General features: G+C 35.8%; 1 protein-coding gene across 2 annotated transcripts in view; it reads left to right on the top strand.

The window, feature by feature from the left end:
* Window positions 1-18531, top strand: part of LOC118848839 (DBIRD complex subunit ZNF326-like) — a 43184-nt gene that overhangs the window by 7207 nt on the left and 17446 nt on the right. The window contains exons 2-5 of one of the 2 annotated variants that reach the window (XM_036757870.1): window positions 12897-12932; window positions 13021-13138; window positions 15326-15731; window positions 18248-18443. In XM_036757870.1, the coding sequence (XP_036613765.1) occupies window positions 12897-12932; window positions 13021-13138; window positions 15326-15731; window positions 18248-18443 (756 nt within the window). Of the gene's footprint in view, window positions 1-12896; window positions 12933-13020; window positions 13139-15325; window positions 15732-18247; window positions 18444-18531 lie in introns of those variants that run through there. The other variant, XM_036757871.1, reaches the window with a different exon arrangement.

Raw genomic sequence — 18531 nt, 5'->3', positions numbered from 1 at the left:
TGGGCTTGCACAGGTAGCAGGTAGCCTCTTTTCCTCTGTGCCATATGCCCACTGTATGTCCCTGCATTGCCTTTTAGGTGACCTTGAAATCCAATTCTTTAGAGACTTTGGTCATCCATGTCTTGTAGCCACATAGCACTCACTACTGGAAGAATATTATTGTTATAGATCTTTGTTTCAGAATTGTTAAAGGCATTGTATAATTTTTCAAAGTCAGTCGAGGCTGCTGTCTGTCTTTCTTGTTAAGTTCTGGACCCATTTCATTGTTCCATTTGCATTTTGACGGGTTTTTGCCAAGTTTAATGAAATAATGTAAGTAAAAACCTTTGCAGACCCTTCAGCCTCTGTACCTTTGAACCGTTACCACTCTTAGGAGGCTGTGCTGAGTCAAAGAGCTTGGTTAATCAGCTTGGCATGCCAGACGATAGTAGGAGATCATTACAGGAAATTCTTTTTCCATTTGTTCTCTGCATTTGACATCCTTCATGACAGTGGCAGACATCTTTGCATCTTGTTTTCTTATGCCTCATTTGATATAAATTATCAGAGCATCACCAAATTTATTTGTTATATTTTATTTTTCAAGTAATGTATAATTTTAACATGTACATAAGAGAGCCCTTATTAGGAATCTTTGAAACAGGGTTTTGTTTTCCTAAACCAAATGCGTTTTTATAGTCAATGAACTGTAAGCACCAGTGGGATCTTATAATTTTCTATTTCAGTCAATTGTGTTATTATAAAGATATGATTTGTTATAGAATATCATTCGCAAACGCCTTCCTGTTCTGGGTTTTATACCTTCATCAGGTATGCCCTTAGTGCCTGTGTAAGATTATTTTTGTGAAATTTTGGTAAGAGATGGAAAAGTAGACATAAGGGTCAGTATTTGATATTTTCTTGGTCACCTGAGTTTTTTTCTAAGCTTTTGGTTTGTCTCCTCCACTCCTTTTCAGTATTTTGAAATTTGATCTTTCAGTGCCCTGAAAACTGTCTTGCCTTCATTGTGGACCTATACTCCATTTTTAAAATTTTCGTTAAAGATGTTGCTTATTCTTGACCTCTCTGCAGCCGTATATGATGTCAATCACTATCTCCTCCTAGATATTGTCTTCTATGATGTTTTGATGACACTGCACTTTCCTGATTCTCAGACCTGTCTTGACTACCACTTCTCAGTGACCTTGGCTTAATATTTATCCTGGTCATGCCCCTTAACCATTGGTGTCCCCAAAGGCCTTGTCTTGAGCTTTTTTCTCTTTTTGTTCTGTACTGTCTTACTTGGTGATCTCATTAGCTCCCATGAGTTCGGTTATCATCTTTATTAAGATATAAATCTTAAAGCATATAAAATCTTAAAGTTATAAATCTAAAGCATTTAGGGAGTTTGACCACTCCCTCTGCTAAATGATCTCCAGTGACTTACAGTTACCTCCAAGAAAAAGTATTATAAAATTGTCTTTTAGCATTTAAAGCCCTTCATAAATGGCCCACTTCCTACTTTTCTAGTCCTTTTCAACTTTAATTCCCTCTTGCAGTCTGTAATCCAACTAACTACACTTGCCCTCTTGCTGTTTCTCCCACCAGAGATTCTGATTCTAACCCCTATGTCTATACCTTTGAACTGACTGTTCCCTTTGTCTGGAATGTTCTGATCTAGTACAATACACTCATTTCACACACAAGAACACTAAGTTCCAGGTTAAATAATCTTCCCAAGACCATGTAGCTAGCAATTAGAAGAGTAGTGATTTGGAACCAGATCCTATGATTTCAAATTTAATTCTGCTTAAAACTATCAAATATAAAAATACTAAATTCAGAACCGAACATATACGCTGACCCATTAATGACAGTCATTAAATTAAGCTGTACCTATAATGCAAGGGTTGCTCCCTAATCAGATAGTGCAAGGCCATATATGTGGTGCCAGGAGGGTAAATGCCTAGGAAAAAAAAATCTCCCTATGGTGTCACTGATTCCAGAAATCGTACTATTATCATTTTTTTCCCCTTAGGATTAAGCATTGCTTTGACCTCTTCTGGGTCTCCTTTTAAAATCCAAATGCTTCTAAACAGAAGTGAGGACAGAGAACATTGTAGACCAGGGCTGTTCAACCTTAGGTTATCTTAGGGCCGCATTAAAATAAAATAATTATTCGAGGGCCATGCCCAGAATAAAAAATACAGTACATTAATAGAAAGTGGGGGAAAGTGCGTCATCAATATCACAGGAGAAGGTGGGAAGCTAGAAAGCAAATGCAAAACAACAAAGCGACAACACAACCGGATAAAGGTAGGTGCATACTGACTAGTCTGCATCGCATTGCATCCCACCGATGGATTGAAAATTCCGTGCTATATGTTCTGTCCATTATTACTGCTTTAAAACACCAAAGAAAATTAACATCAATGAGATTATTTATTAGTGATGGAATTAAAAAATCTAATGCACATTCCATGCAAATTATTATTTTATTTTTTCGCTCCTGAAAATTAAAACCCACAGGTGGGCTGTATAAAATTGCACTGTGGGCCTTGGCCCCCTGGCCACATTTTGGACAGCCCTGTTTTACACAAAGGAGACAGTTCAAAGGTATAGACATAGAATGTCCTTATCACCTTGGGAAACAGACCTAATGGTATTATTGCTGGGTCAAAAGGTATTTACAGTTTTATAACTCTTCGACCATAATCCCAGATTACTCTCCAGAATGGTTGGATCAATTCACAGTTTCACCAAAAATATATTAATGTCCCGATTTTTACACATCCCCTTCAACATTTGTCATTTTCCCCTTCTATCATTTTAACCATTCTGATAGGTGTAAAATATCTCAAAATTGTTTTAATTTGCATTTCGCTAATCAATAATGATTTAGAGCATTTTTTCATATAACTCTATATAGTTTTGATTTTTTTTTTATTGAAATAACTGCCTGTTCATATCCTTTGGCCATTTATCAGTTGGGGAATGAGTCATTCTTATAAATTTTACAAAGTTCTCTATATATTTGAGATATGATACCTTTATCTGCGAAACTGTCTATAAATTTTTGTGTCCCGTTTTCTTTCCTTCTTATCTTAGCAACTTTGGCTTTATTTGTACAAAACTTTTTAATTTAATGTAATCAAAATTATCCATTTTACTTCTCACAGTGCTATCTCTTATTCGTAAATTCTTCTGTCCAAAAGTCTGATAGGTGATATGTGCCATGTTCTTCTAGTTTTATTAGGTTATCTCCCTTTATATCTACGCCATCTATCCATTTTGACCCTGTAAGTGATATGAGATATTAGTCTATACCCAATTTATTCCAGGCTGCTTTTCAGTTTTCCCAGTGATTTTTACCAAATAGTGTATTCTTACCCCAAAAGCTTAAATCTTTACATTTGTCGAACACAATGTTACTATAATCATTTAGTACTATATATTATATGTACTCTGTTCCACTGATATACATTTTTATTTCTTACCCAGATAGTTTTGATAATTAGTGCCTTATAATATTGTTAAATATCTGGTACTGCTACATTTTTTTTCATTAATTTATTTGATAATCTTGACCTTTTGTTCTTCCAAATGAATTATATTATTATTTTTTTCTAGGTCAGTAAAATAATTTTTTGGTAATTTAATTGGGATGGCATTGAATAAGCAGATTAAATTAAGTAGAATTGTCATTTTTATTATATTGGCTCTGCCCACCTATGACAATTATTCTTCAGTTATTTAAATCTGACTTTATTTGTATAAAAAGTATTTTTATAATTATGTTGATGTAGTTCCTGGGTTTGTCTTGGCAGGTATACTCCTAGGTATTTTATGTAGTCTGGAGCTATTTTAAATGGTATCTCTTATTATTTATTATCTCTTCTCTATTAAAGTATCTTTTTTTTTTTTAAATGCAATTTATTTATTTAACATATTTGGTTTTCAACATTGATTTTCACAACAGTTTGAATTACAAATTTTCTACCCATTTCTGCCCTCCCCCCCCACTCCAAGATGGCTTATATTCTGGTTGCCCTGTTCCCCAGTCAGCCCTCCCCTCTATCACCCCCCTCCCCTCTCATCCCCTTTTCCCTTCCTTTCTTGTAGGGCAAGATAAATTTCTACGCCCCATTGCCTGTGTATCTTATTTTTTAGTTGCATACAAAAACTTTTTTTGTTTTTGAACATCTGATTTTAAAACTTTGAGTTCCAAATTCCCTTCCCTCTTCCCTTCCCACCCACCCTCCCTAAGAAGTTGAGCAATTCAACCTAGGCCACACATGTATTATTATGTATAACCCTTCCACAATACTCATGTTGTGAAAGGCTAACTACATTTTGCTCCTTCCCAACCCATCCCGCTTTATTGAATTTTCTCCCTTGACCCTGTCCCCTTTCCAAAGTGTTTGTTTTGATTACCTCCACCCCCATCTGCCCTCCACTCCATCATCCCCCCACCTTTTTTTTTTTATCTTCCTCCCTCTTCTTTCCTGTGGGGTAAGATACCCAACTGAGTATGTATGGTATTCCCCCTCAGGCCAAATCTGATGAGAGCAAGGTTCACTCATTCCCCCCTCACCTGCCCTCTCCCCTCCTCCCATAGAACTGCTTCCTCTTGCCACCTTTATGCGAGATAATCCACCCCAATCTATCTCTCCCTATCTCCCTCTCTCAGTATGTTACTCTCTCATCCCTTAATTTCATTTTATTTCTTTTAGCTATCTTCCCTTCATCCTCAACTCACCCTGTGTCTGCTCTCTCTCTTTTACATATATATATATGCACATACATACACACATAGATACATACATACATACACATTCACTTATATATATACATAAACATATATATATATGCATATTCCCTTCAACTACCCTAATACTGAGGTCTCATGAATCATACTCATCATCTTTCCATGTAGGAATGTAAACAAAACAGTTCAACTTTAGTAAGTCCCTTGCAATTTCCGTTTCTTGATTACCTTTTCATGCTTCTCTTGATTCTTGTGTTTGAAAGTCAAATTTTCTATTCAGTTCTGGTCTTTTCACTGAGAAAGCTTGAAAGTCCTCTATTTTATTGAAAGTCCATATTTTGCCTTGGAACATGATACTCAGTTTTGCTGGGTAGGTGATTCTAGGTTTTAATCCTAGCTCCATTGACCTCCGGAATATCACATTCCAAGCCCTTCGATCTCTTAACGTAGAAGCTGCCAGATCTTGGAAAATTCTGATTGTGTTTCCACAATACTCAAATTGTTTCTTTCTGGCTGCTTGCAGTATTTTCTCCTTGATCTGGGAGCTCTGGAATTTGGCAACAATATTCCTAGGAGATTTCTTTTTGGGATCTATTTGAGGAGGCGATCGATGGATTCTTTCAATTTCTATTTTGCCCTGTGGCTCTAGAATATCAGGGCAGTTCTCCTTGATAATTTCCTGAAAGATGGTATCTAGGCTCTTTTTTTGATCATGGCTTTCAGGTAGTCCAATAATTTTTAAATTATCTCTCCTGGATCTATTTTCCAGGTCAGTGGTTTTTCCAATGAGATATTTCACATTGTCTTCCATTTTTTCATTCCTCTGGTTCTGTTTTATAATATCCTGATTTCTCATAAAGTCACTAGCTTCCACTTGCTCCAATCTAATTTTTAAAGTAGTATTTTCTTCAGTGGTCTTTTGGACCTCCTTTTCCATTTGGCTAATTCTGCCTTTCAAGGCATTCTTCTCCTCATTGGCTTTTTGGAGCTCTTTTGCCATTTGAGTTAGTCTATTTTTTAAGGTGTTGTTTTCTTCAGTGTATTTTTCAGTATTTTTTTGGGTCTCCTTTAGCAAGTCATTGACTTGTTTTTCATGGTTTTCTCGCATCCTTCTTATTTCTCTTCCCAATTTTTCCTCTACTTCTCTAACTTGCTTTTCCAAATCCTTTTTGAGTTCTTCTATGGCCTGGGGCCAGTTCATGTTTTTCTTGGAGGCTTTGGTTGTAGGCTCTATGACTTTGTTGTCTTCTTTAGGCTGTATGTTTTGGTCTTCTTTGTCACCAAAGAAAGAATCCAAAGTCTGAGACTGAATCTGGGCGCGTTTTCGCTGCCTGGCCATATTCCCAACCAACTAACTTAACTCTTGAGTTTTTCAGTGGGGTATGACTGCTTGTAGATTACAGAGTTCTATGTTCTACGTTTGGGGGGGAGGTGCCAGCTCTGTCAGAGCCGCACTCCTCCTTCCCCAAGGACCCCCAGTCCAGACTGGGCTCAGATCTTCGGCAGGCTGTGCACCCCTGCTGTGATCCGCCACTTAATTCCTCCCACCAGGTGGGCCTGGAGCCGGAAGTAACAACAGCTGTAGCTGCCCCACCTCCGCTGCCCCCGGGGCTGAACCGCGAACTCCTTCCACTCCCGCAGCTTTTCCCACTAACCTTCTCCGCAGTCTTTGGTGTTTGTGGGTCGAGGGGGTCTGGTAACTGCCGCAGCTCACACATCCAGGGCGCTAGGGCCCCCTCCGCCCGGCCTCTGGTCTGGATCGTCCACGCCGCTCAGGCTGGGCCCTGCTCCACTCCGTTCGCAGCTCCCAGCTCCCAGCTCCGTGTGGAACAGAGCTCACCCAGAGACCATCCGGGCTGTCCTGGGCTGGAGCCCTGCTTCCCTCCGCTGTTCTGTGGGTTCTGCCGTTCTAGAATTGGTTCAGAGCCATTTTTATAGGTTTTTGGAGGGACTCGGGTACGGAGCTCACTCTAGTCCGTGCTTACCAGCCGCCATCTTGGCTCCGCCCCCTATTAAAGTATCTTTTACTGTCTCTTCTTGTAGGGTTTTGCTGGTGATATATAGAAATGCTGTAGGTTTATTTTATATCTTGTTACTTTGCTAAAATTATTTCAGCGAACTTTTAAAATTGAATCTCTAGGATTGTCTGTCATCATATTGTCTGCAAAAAGAGATAGTTTTATTACCTCATTGCCCGTTCTGATTCCTTCGATTTATTTTTCTTCTCTTATTGCTATTGCTAGCATTTCTCCCATCCAAGTACGAACTAGCTAGCATTTCTAATACAATATTGAAATACTGGCAATAAATGGTATCCTTGTTTCACTCATGTTCTTATTGGGAAGGCTTCTATCTTATCCCCATTACAAATAATGCTTGCTGATCGTTTTAGGTAGCTGCTTCTTATCATTTTGAAGAAAAATCCATGTATACCCATACTTCAAATATTTTAAATAGGAATGAGTGTTGTATTTTGTAAAAAAGAAATTTTTTTTGCATCTATTGATGTAATCGTGTGATTTTTGTTACATTTATTATTGACATCAATTATGTTCATAGTTTTCATTATATTAAACCATCCCTATATTCCTGCTATAAATCCCATTTGGTCACCATGTATAATCTTTGTGAAATATTGTTGTAGTCTCCAGGCTAGTGTTTTATTTAGAATTTTATATCCATATTCATTAATGAAATTGGTCTATGATTTTCTTTCTCTTTGTGTTCTTCCTAGTTTAGGTGTCAATACAATATTTGTTTCATAAAAGGAGTTTAGTAGGAATCCTTTGCTTATTATTCCAAACATTTAATATTGGAATTGGTTGATCTTTAAATGTTTGGTAGAATTCACTTTTAAATCCATCTGGTCCTGATTCTTTTTTCTTAGGAAGCTCCTTTATAGCCTGTTCAATATCTTTCTCTAAAATAGTATTATTTAGATATTCTGTTTCCTCTTCTGTTAATCCAGACAGTTTATATTTTTGTAAATATTCTTCCATTTCACTTAAATTCTTAAATCTGTTGGCATATAAATGGGCAAAATAACACCTACTAATTGCTTTGATTTCCTCTTCATTAGTGATATATTCACCCTTTTCATTTTTGATACTACTAATTTGGTTTTCTTCTCTCTCTCTCTCTCTTTCTCTCTCTCTCTCTCCATATTAACCAATGCTTTATTTTATTGTTTTTTTTTCCCATAAAACCAACTTCTAAGTTATACTTATTAATTCAGAGGTTTTCTTACATTCATTTTACTAATTCACCTTTAATTTTAGGAATTTTATTTTGGTGTTTAATTGGGGATTTTTAATTTGTTTTTTTTTCCTAGTTTTTTTAAATTGCATGCCCAATTCATTACTCTGCCCTTTCTCTGTTTTATTGATGTAAGCATTTAAAGATGTAAATTTTCCTCTCATTACTGCTCTCGTTGTATCCCATAGATTTTGATATGTAGTTTCATTATCATTCTCTTTAAAAAAAATTGTTTATTGTTTCTGTATCTTGTTCTTTAACCCACTCATTCTTTAAGATTAGGTTATTTAGTCTCCAATTCATTTTTAAAATGTGTTTTGATAGTCCCTTATTAAATATAATTTTTATTGCATTATGATCTGAAAAGAATGCATTTAATATTTCTGCTTTTCTTCATTTAACTATAAAGTTTTTAATGCCCTAATATGTGGTCAATAGTTAATGCCCTAATATGTGGTCAATAAAAGGTACCATTTACTGTTGAGAATTTCTTTGCAGTTCTTTCCAAATATCTATCATATCTAGCTTATCTAAGAGCCTATTCATCTTATTGACTTCTTATTTAGTTTTTGGTTAGATTTATCTAGTTCTGAGAGGGGAAAGGTTAAAGTCCCCACTATTATAGTTTTGCTATCTGTTTCCATCTGTAATTCATTTAGCTTTTCCTTTAAAAATTTGGATGCTATAGCACTTGGAGCACATAGATTTAGTGCTGATATTACCTCATTATCTTTGGTACCTTTTATCATAATGTTTCCCTATTTATCTCTTTTAATTAAATCTGTTTTAGCTTTAACTTCCTCTGAGATTGTGATTGCTGTCTCTGTTTTTTTTTTTTGCATAAGCTAAAAAACACAGTGAATTATACTTCAGCACTTTATTTTTACTTTATGTGTATCTTTCATTTTTAAATGTGTTTTTTGTAAACAACATATTGTCAAATTATGGTTTTTAATCCATTTTATCCATTTCTGTTTTGTGGGTGAGTCCATCCCACTCACATTTATAGTTATAATTACTAGTTGTGCATTTCCTTCCATCCAATTTTTTTTATCACTTCGTCCTTCTCTCCTCTTTTTTACCCTATTCTTTCTCAAACATCTGATTGACTTTTAACCACTGCCTTCCTATTCTGCACCCCTTCTAAGAATTTCTCCCTTATCCTCTCCCCTTACCCTCCACTTTTCGATTTGCATATCCTTCTAAAAGTCCCTTCCTTATCCTATCCCCTTGCCCTCCTATTTCTCTGCAAGTTAAGAAGACTTGTATACCTTTCTAGATGAATATGTTATTCTCTTTAACCCAGTTCTGGAGAGAATAAGGTTCTAGGACCATCAGCCCTCCACCCCCTCCTCCCTCCATTGTAATAGTTCTATTCATGTCTCATTAGTATGAGATAATTACTCCATTTTTCCTCTCCTTACCCAATTTTATTTTTAAAGTTCATCCCATCATGACCACATAACATTCTTAAGAGTTACAGATAACATTTTCCCATATAAGAAATAAACATTTTGACCTGATTAAATCCTTTGTAATTGGTCTTTAGTGTTTACCTTATGTTTCCCCTGAATCCCATAGGTCAGATTGTCCGTTCAGTTCTCCGCTTTTCTTCACAAATACCTAAAAGTTCTTTAGTTCGTTCAATATCCATTTTTCCCCCATTCGTGATTACAAACAGCTTTGCTGGGTAAGTTATTTTTGGCTGCAAGCCCATCTCCCTTGCTCTTTGAAATACAATGTTCCGTGCTTTTCAGTCTTTTTATGTAAAAGCTGCTAAATCTTGTGTTATCCTGACTGTAGCTCCACGGTATTTAATTTTTTTTTTTCCCTAGTTGCTTATAGTATTTTTCTCCTTGACTGGGAGTTTTGATAACTATGATGTTCCTGTGAATTTTTATCTTGGGATCTCTTCCAGGTAGTGATTAGTGGATTTTTTCTATTGCAGTTTTACCCTCTCATTTTAAAACTTCTGGGCAATTTACCTTGATAATTTCTTGAAGTATAGTGTCCAAACTTGTTTTTATCGTAACTTTAAGGTAGTCCAGCAATTCTCATATTGCCTCTCCTCAATCTGTTTCTTCAGGTCAGTTTTTCTAAGGCAGTGTTTCATATTCTCTTCTATTTTTTCATTCTTTTTATTTTGTTTTGTTATTTCTTAGTGTCTTATGAAGTCATTAACTTCCCCTTGCTCAATTCTAATTTTTAAGGAATTATTTTCTTCCTTAAGTTTTTGGATCTTTTTTTCTAATTGAACTTCTCATAATATTTTTTTTCCTAATTTTTCCATGACCTTTCTTATTTGATTTTTAAAGCCCTTTTTAAGCTCCTCCAAAAACTGTTTTGGCCTTGTGACCTTTTCACTTGGAGATAGATAGATATAGTTCTTTTAACTTCACTGTCTTCTGTGTTTGAACCTAGATTTTCTCAATACCATAGTAGCTATCCATGGTTGGGTTCTTTCTCTTTTACTTACTTTTTTTAAAGCAACTTATTTCTTGTCTGTTAACTTTGCATTAAAGTAAGGCACTAGATCCACTATGGGAGGATAACATCTCAGAATTCAGTGGGTTTTTTGTTTGTTTGTTTTCCACTCTTGTTTTCTGAGCCCTTGTCTGGGAGCCTGACTTCATGTACTCCTCTTTGTCCTTGAGCCAGGACCAGGTCCCCCAGTAACACTGTCACTGCAAATGCTCTTGCTCCCTGTGATACCTCCTACATCTGCAAGCTTTAGCTCACCCCTCTGCCCTGGAATCAAAATCAGAGACTCCACTCTTCTGCAGTGCTCACAGTCAGCAGAGTCTCTGCCCTCTGTGACCACACTCACCTGTGTGCTTGCTTCTCTCCCAAAGCCATAGTCCAGGACAGCTTCTGGTCAGGGCCCAGTTTCTAAAACCAGTGGAGGGCTCTGCAGTCTTTCCCTGATGAGCTGTCCCACCCCTACACTATCCATGAGGCATAAGTTTCTGAAGCTGAGGCTCTCCTAATGTCCTCCCAAGTTATCTTAGGCAGACAACTGCTTTATCCAGACTTTTAATTATTTCTGCCACTCAAAAATTCATTTTGAGGCATTATTTTATATTTTCTCTTGGGATTTAGGAAAGCCAGGTAATTTCCTGCCTTACTCCACCATCTTAGAATTCCTTCCAATTATATTTTATTCTGGCTCCAGCCACACTCCCTATACCTACTGTAGTCCTTATGCCACATTGTCTGAAGCAAAAAAGGACAGGATTAGGGCAGTTACTAGAAGATATGCTAGAGAAAATTATTTTGTCCTAAGTAGGAGTTTTATAACAGTACCTTGAAGACAGATGCAGGCAGTTTAAAGTGGAAACTAGAAGACTTTGTGTAGACTTTGAGTTGGTCTGTCTGTCCCATTCCTACTTGTTTCTAAAATACCCTCCTCCCTCCCTGAACTAACTGGGGCTAGCTCCAATAACATTCTTTGAAATGAAATGTAGAACTTTTTTAAGGGAAAATAGGTTGATTTTTTTTTGTCAGAGGGAGTTTTGAGTAATTAGAATTTAAAGTTTATAATAGGATTTCTTTTTCACTAAAAAAAAACCTATGTATTTGTCTTGTTTGCCACTCTCTAGTAGGGGAGACTTATAACACATTTTAGGCAATGACTAATCTCTTTTACATTTGAAGTGTGTGAAACTAAAAATTGTCTATTGGTTCTTTTTATTTTTCGTTTTTTAATGGAGTTATAATTTAAATAGTGATTCCAAACATTGTATTTTATCCTATATTAACCTCCCCTCAGGGGAAAGGGTGGGTTTAGGTGGGATTCTAGTCTCACACTCTTTGGAACCTCCAGTTTAGATCATTATTATCATCATCATCATCATTATCATCACTAACATTTTTATAGTTCTATGTGCTAGACACTGTACGGCACCCTTTATAGTTATAATCTCATTTCATCTAAACAACAACCATGGGAGATAGGTGCTATCATTATCCCCATTTTGCCCATGAGGAAACTCAGGTAAACAGAGGTGAAGTGACTTACTTGCCCAGGGTCACACAGAGCTAGTAAGTTTCTGAGGCTGGATTTGAACTCAGGTGTTCCTGATGCCAGGCCTGACCCTCTATCCACTGTGCCACATAGGTGCCTCAAGTTATGGTCTAGGGACTCTGGGGAGTCCTTGGTATCCTTTCAAAGATTCCATGAGGTCAAAACTATTTTCATAATAATGATGAGACATTTTAATTTCTAATACAGTAAATGATGATATAACCCACATAAACAAAACTTCTTTGGGAGTCCTCAATAATTCTTAAGATCATGAAAGGGGTCCTCAGACCAAAAAGTTTGAATTGCTACTCCAGTATACTGTAGAATCCTAATTAATATACTACGTTGCTAGGAATCCCATTCTCAATCTGCAGGACCTAGAGATAATAGGTGATGAAAGTTGTGACTTGGCTAAAAGGTGTTCAGAGTATTTGAGTTTTGATAGTTTGAATTGTTTTAAGCAGACCGTAAGGTAAAGAAAAATCATAGCACTTGGCATAGTCAGTTCCTTTTATAAATAGATAAGTTATTTAGGAAAATCTGATAGAGTTATTTTTCTTTGTTTAATTTGTTGTTTTAAAAGCATTGAATCTGGTTCAGATAATGTGCTGAAACAATTGCTGTTTTTTACTGCCTGTCTTTGTTGTTGTTGTTTAGAGTCCGTAGTGCTAGAGAAAGCTGCGTAAAACGAGCATGCTGGGGTTGAGCTGTACCCTTGTAATTTTTGAAATTCATAAGCATAGTAATGAGTTGCAGGATCACATGTAAAGGTCAGCCCATTTTGTGTTGGTCTCGAATTTGTATCAGAGTGCTAGAAATAAACCATTTTCTTTAGAGTGAGCAGTACTGACTTCTTTTTTTCTCTTTCAGGAATAGATCGGGATTATGGCCATGGATTTTATGGAGGTCTGACTTTTAAAGTTAATTATCTAAAATTCTTCATGTGAGGGCCAATTAAGGTGAGCCTAATTTAGTTTCTTTTTAATTTTTATAGGGATGGATCGTGACTATGGCCATGGCTCCTATGGAGGTCCGAGATCCATGGACTCCTACCTAAACCAGTCATATGACATGGACAGTCATAGTGGTGGTGGTGGTGGGGGTGGTAGCAGGTAAATCATTTAATTACTTGACCAAATGATTCAACAGCTTAATTTAAGATTCAGAATAAAATCTTTTAACTTAAGTGTTCCTTAGGTATATTGCCTGATACTTGTTGTTAACAAAGTGGCATTAAATTGAAAACATCATGAATATTTAAAAGATGTAATGAGTTAAAAAAAATAACTGACAAATATACTCCTTGTTTCTGGGAAATCCTAATTAACTAAAAAATAGGAGTGTTTATAAAATATTTTAATGTCTTTCTAAAGTCTTTTTAAAGTCTAAGTAGAACTTAATTTTAACCATTGTCTCCTCATCAAACCAAGTGCTGCAGTCAGCTGTGATCAAAGATAACTTTGATCTATTTGTTACTGTCATTAATATTTTTTGGTTGTTAATTATTTTTTTCAATGCACTGTAAGCGGGAGTGATGGGGAAAGCAGCAAAGCATTTTAAACTAGGATAATTTTAAGTCAATTTGTTTAGCAATATTCCACATCTAAGGAACATTTAAGATAACTATTCATATTCTTTTGATTTTAATGTATAATTACAAGAGTATGTTGTAATGTTAAACTTTTTCTTTCTTTAAATCATATCCAGCTTATTTTATTGGCAGATACTGCTTACACCAAAAACACATAATCTCTATTCTAAATAACATACTTGCTTATTTTTAATTAGGTACAGTGAAATTTATATTTAAATGTTGCTACTACATAAGACTTAAGCTTTAGTTGATCACCTGCAGAGTTTAGGTTAATCATATTCTGGAGTAAAGGGATCTGCTGTCCCCAAAGGCACAAAGAATGATATTGTATGTAAGTACCAGTAGACAGGAAGAAAGGGAAACTGGTAGGCTCTGGGTTCCTCAGCAGAGGGCTGGGTTGGTCCTCACTTTTCCCTGGTGCTTAATGTGTGTGTCCTCTTAGTGTTTGATAGTTGTCAGTTCTTCTTGAGGGGAAAACATACTTTTTTGTCCTTGCTGGGTTTCTGAAGTAAATAGTACCTTCCATTTAGTAATCTGTAAATGACTGAAATAATGTAACATGATTTAGTGTTTTAAAATGTTATTACCTATTGCATTGAAAATGTGCATAGACTATTTCTGCAGACATTTTGTATTGTTTTTGTGTGTAACTTGGGGCTTTTCTTCATAAAACTAGCTTCTGAATACAATATCATGTAAATCATGTTTCTAATAAAAGTTTATTGACAATTAATTGGTTTGATTATAAATATGAGTGATTTGTAAGTTTAGATTTGTATGACAAAAAAGGTTTTGTTTTTGTTTTGATTTCTGTTGAATTTCTCTATGTTAAAAACATGAAGAGATTACGTACTCCTTTCCTTAGGACAATTTCACGGGATTGTAATTCTTTTTTTATCAAGGAAATTATTTTTAAAGTAATTGATTATGTGTACTGTCATCATTCACAACGCATTGCCTTTCCCATCTGCCTTGAAATTTCATAGGTAAAGGGCATGTATTGGAGATAGATGTCATTTTTTCAGTCCTGTATCATGTGCCTTAATCCTTTTGAATATGTTAGACTTAGTAGTCTACAAGTGGGAAGAGGCTAAGGCTTGATTGACCTTGACCTCAAAGATTGGCAGATTGTTAAAGTTTGTTAACCAGGGATAGCATACACAATTTTAGTCTGCTTCAGAGGCAATCAAATAGTTTGGTGATATGACGTTTGGCGTGTATAAGGGTCAGTTCTGTGTTCTAAATAGCCTATGTCTTTGTAACCCAGGATAGCTTCCCAATTGAAAATTAAGGTGGTGTAAGTGCTGTGTATATTTCAATATTAGGTGTGAGTTCAAAGAAGGAAGACTTAACTGATTATGTAGTGAACTTTAGCAAGTGACTTTTTTTTTTCCTTGAGACTAGGGCTGGGCTTAAATAATGACAGGAAAAAATTTTCTTTTTACTAGAAAAGCCACTGAGAAGTAGATACATCAAGTTAAGGCTTATTACACTTGACTCTTAGAAATTGGCTGTGATAGCTTTCTGTCTGTTCATGTGCCAAATTGCCCAGCCCTAATCATGTTTAAACAGAAGCAGAATTGTACAAATCAGTATAGCATAACTGAATTTTAGTTGATAAATGTCAACTGATAATTTGTCTTTTGCAATGTCTAACATTAGTAAGCTTACCTTTTTTTTTTCCCTCACTGTGCAACTTTTCCAGGTTTGGACCTTATGAGTCTTACGACTCCGGGTCTTCTCTGGGTGGGCGAGATCTGTACAGATCTGGCTATGATTTTAATGAACCCGAACAAAGCCGCTTCGGAGGTAGTTATGGTGGTCGATTTGAGAGCTCCTACCGGAATAGCCTTGACTCTTTCGGAGGTAGAAACCAGGGCGGGTCTAGCTGGGAAGCACCTTACTCCCGTTCAAAATTGAGGCCTGGGTTTATGGAGGACAGAGGAAGAGAGAGTTACTCTTCCTACAGCAGTTCTTCTTCACCCCATATGCAGCCTGCACCTGTAGGCTCTCGGGGGAGAGGAACGCCTGCTTATCCTGAAAATACGTTTGGAAGCAGAAACTATGATGCTTTTGGAGGACCATCAACAGGCAGAGGCCGAGGCCGAGGAGTAAGTACAACAGAATCTTTTCAGATTCTTTTTGCTAGTCACTCTTTTAAACCCTTTCAAGACCATGATTTTAATGTGGATCACACACTGTTTTCATCCCACTGTACTTTGACCAAGCACAAGCTGAGTGGTAAATAAGTTCTTCTTAAGTTCACAAAGTGTGTTTTTCTGGTATCTCTTTGAAAATGAATGGCAGTAGGAGAGGAGTGTTTCATAAAGTTTTTGCCTATTTCTTTTATTGGAAAGGTGAGGATGATACAGGTTTGGTCTAAAAGGGGTTAAAAAGAACTGCATTTTCCTTGTAAACACGAGCATTTTTGCTGGTGTGATATTCTTGGATTATTGTAAAGGGTAACTCTGAAACCTTTTAAGGTTTTGAGTAGGTTAAAGGTGCAATGTATGACCCAAAAAGTTTTGCTGATAAGCTTTGGCAAGCATAATTCTCAACAGATTCCACATTAAACAATAAATCCACAAGTTGGAAGCATTTCATTTTTGCTTAATCATATTTCTACATTGGGGCAGGGTGAGGGGTGGGATGCTTGGAGAAGATGTCTAAAATGGGCTGTATACTATAGTTCTTTGTTCAGTTTTAATCTCTCTAATGCAGTCTCTTATGACATGTTTTTTCTTTTAATGACATGTTTTATTGGTCAGTTTCCATCTGTATAACTAATTTTACCACTGAGGAATAGTTTCTTATGTTAGGTAGTTTAATATTCCGATTCCCTTAATGTGATTGTATCTTATAATAAATGTTTTGTGTAATAACATTTAAATGAGTACTTTTTACTAGGTTTCCTAATTGTTTAATTTGAAAATATATAACTTAAAAGTTATTTATTATTTATACCTGTATTCATAAGTAACTTGATTGACAAGAAATTTTTTATAGTAAGTATGTAGATTTGGGAGTTATAATGTAGTTTGGTCTTTTAAGAATATTAAATCTGTCATTTTTTTAATTAAAGAAATGGATTTTTTAAAAGTCAAATAATTTTTTTTTTGCAAAAGAAAGCAATTTTGAGCAAATATAAAAAGGGACATGTTTTGATTACTAGCCAACAGTAATTCAATATAATTTGGTGTCCTATGTAGAAATTTTGCATTTATAGCAGTTAACTGTTATGTAAAATGCATTGCACCTTTAATGGCTAATTATTGAAAGTTTCTCTTTTTTTGTGGTGAACCTATAAGTTATCTTGGAAACTTCGTTTAGTTATTAATTAGGTTAGATATAGTTCACATGCATAACATGCAACTGTAAACAATATAGCTTTGTTTCATGTACCATCACATTTTGTAAATAAGAGGAATTGAAAATAGTTGGGATTTTAGATGTTAGATGTGAAAAATCGAAGTCAATGACTTTACAAAACTTATGTTAAAAAATTATAGAACATTGAGGATATTTTCTATACCATTTAGTTTCCTGTTTTATTTTAAATAGGTTTTTCGGTGGGATTTTATTTTTAAAATAATACTTTAAAGAAAACATCAGTTTTGTTTTCATGGCAGTAAAACAGATATTCTGCTGTTTGGATTCACCAGTCCAATCTGAATGGGCTTTTCTTTCTTCCCTTCTTTTGATGCATTAAATAAAGCAGTTAGATTTTCCTTTTTTCCTCCATAGTACTTGTACAGTTCCCATTGGTTTCTTCTCTTCAGATTACTCCTGTGTCTTGTATTTGAAGGGTGTAGTTGTTTAAGTAACTCTGAGGCATTTGGCCTCTGGGGATTTGGTACTAGCTAGAGAAGAGGCAGGAAAAGGAAGAACAGGGTAGTTGCACTTCTGTTCATCTAGAAGCTTTTTTCTATGTGAAATTACAGTTAAGAATATGTTTTCCAGGTGAGGCAAGCTCACAGAGTAGATGAGATGTGATTACTCTATATTCAGTGCTGTTTGGAGGGTATCTTGCTTTAAACCTGTGTGATGGTGGACAGGTTTCTTAATCTCCTTGCACCTGTCTTCTTTCTCACCTGTAAAAAGGAAGACGATGGGCAATGGGGTGTGGGTGGACTACATGGTGTCTGAGTTCCCTTTCAGCTCTGGATCTTTATCCTATGAAGAGTCTAATGGATTTTAGCTACTTTTTTTCTTTCATAAAGCTACAAACACCACAAGCACCTTTTCTGTTTAAAAGGCAGAGTTTTAGCAAAGTAAGGATTCACTGTAAGGTATTTTCTTGGGATACTTCAATTAGGAACTCTGAAGAGGAGTTGTCAGAGAGAGTTGTACAAGTTTTAGCCTTTTAATAGGCATGTTCATGATCTGGATTAATCATTGTGAATTTCAGAAATCCAACGTATAGGTAGGAAATATCCATATTTGTTCTACTGGTGGTGAAAATACATGCTGATCCATTGAATGTTTTTCTTGGGTGCTGCATATGTCAAAATATATTCTGGGGAATTTCCAGAGTAAACAAAAGAATAGGAAGTATGTCACTTGTTTATGAATTGATATTTTTATATTTGGCATTTTCCTAATAATTATTGATTTCACAAATTTACAGCATATGGGCGATTTTGGAGGCAAACGTAGACCTGGAATTGTTGTAGACTATCATAATAAACCCAGCAACGTAGCAGTTGCTGCAAGAGGAATCAAGAGAAAATTGATGCAGCCATCTAATAAGCCTGGAGGGACATTTATCAAGAAACTGAAACTGACAAAAGTGATTGAGAAGATAAACCAGAAAAAATCACCTAGTAAGTAGTAAAATGAAATTATCAGTTAGGCATTTTTATTTTTAGAAGAGGTTTTTTTTTTTTAAATGCTTTCTAGCTTTGATTGCAC

This window comes from Trichosurus vulpecula, chromosome 4 (assembly GCF_011100635.1).
Source record: "Trichosurus vulpecula isolate mTriVul1 chromosome 4, mTriVul1.pri, whole genome shotgun sequence".
Classification (NCBI taxonomy): Eukaryota; Metazoa; Chordata; class Mammalia; order Diprotodontia; family Phalangeridae; genus Trichosurus; species Trichosurus vulpecula.
This window is presented reverse-complemented; position numbering and strand designations above follow the sequence as displayed.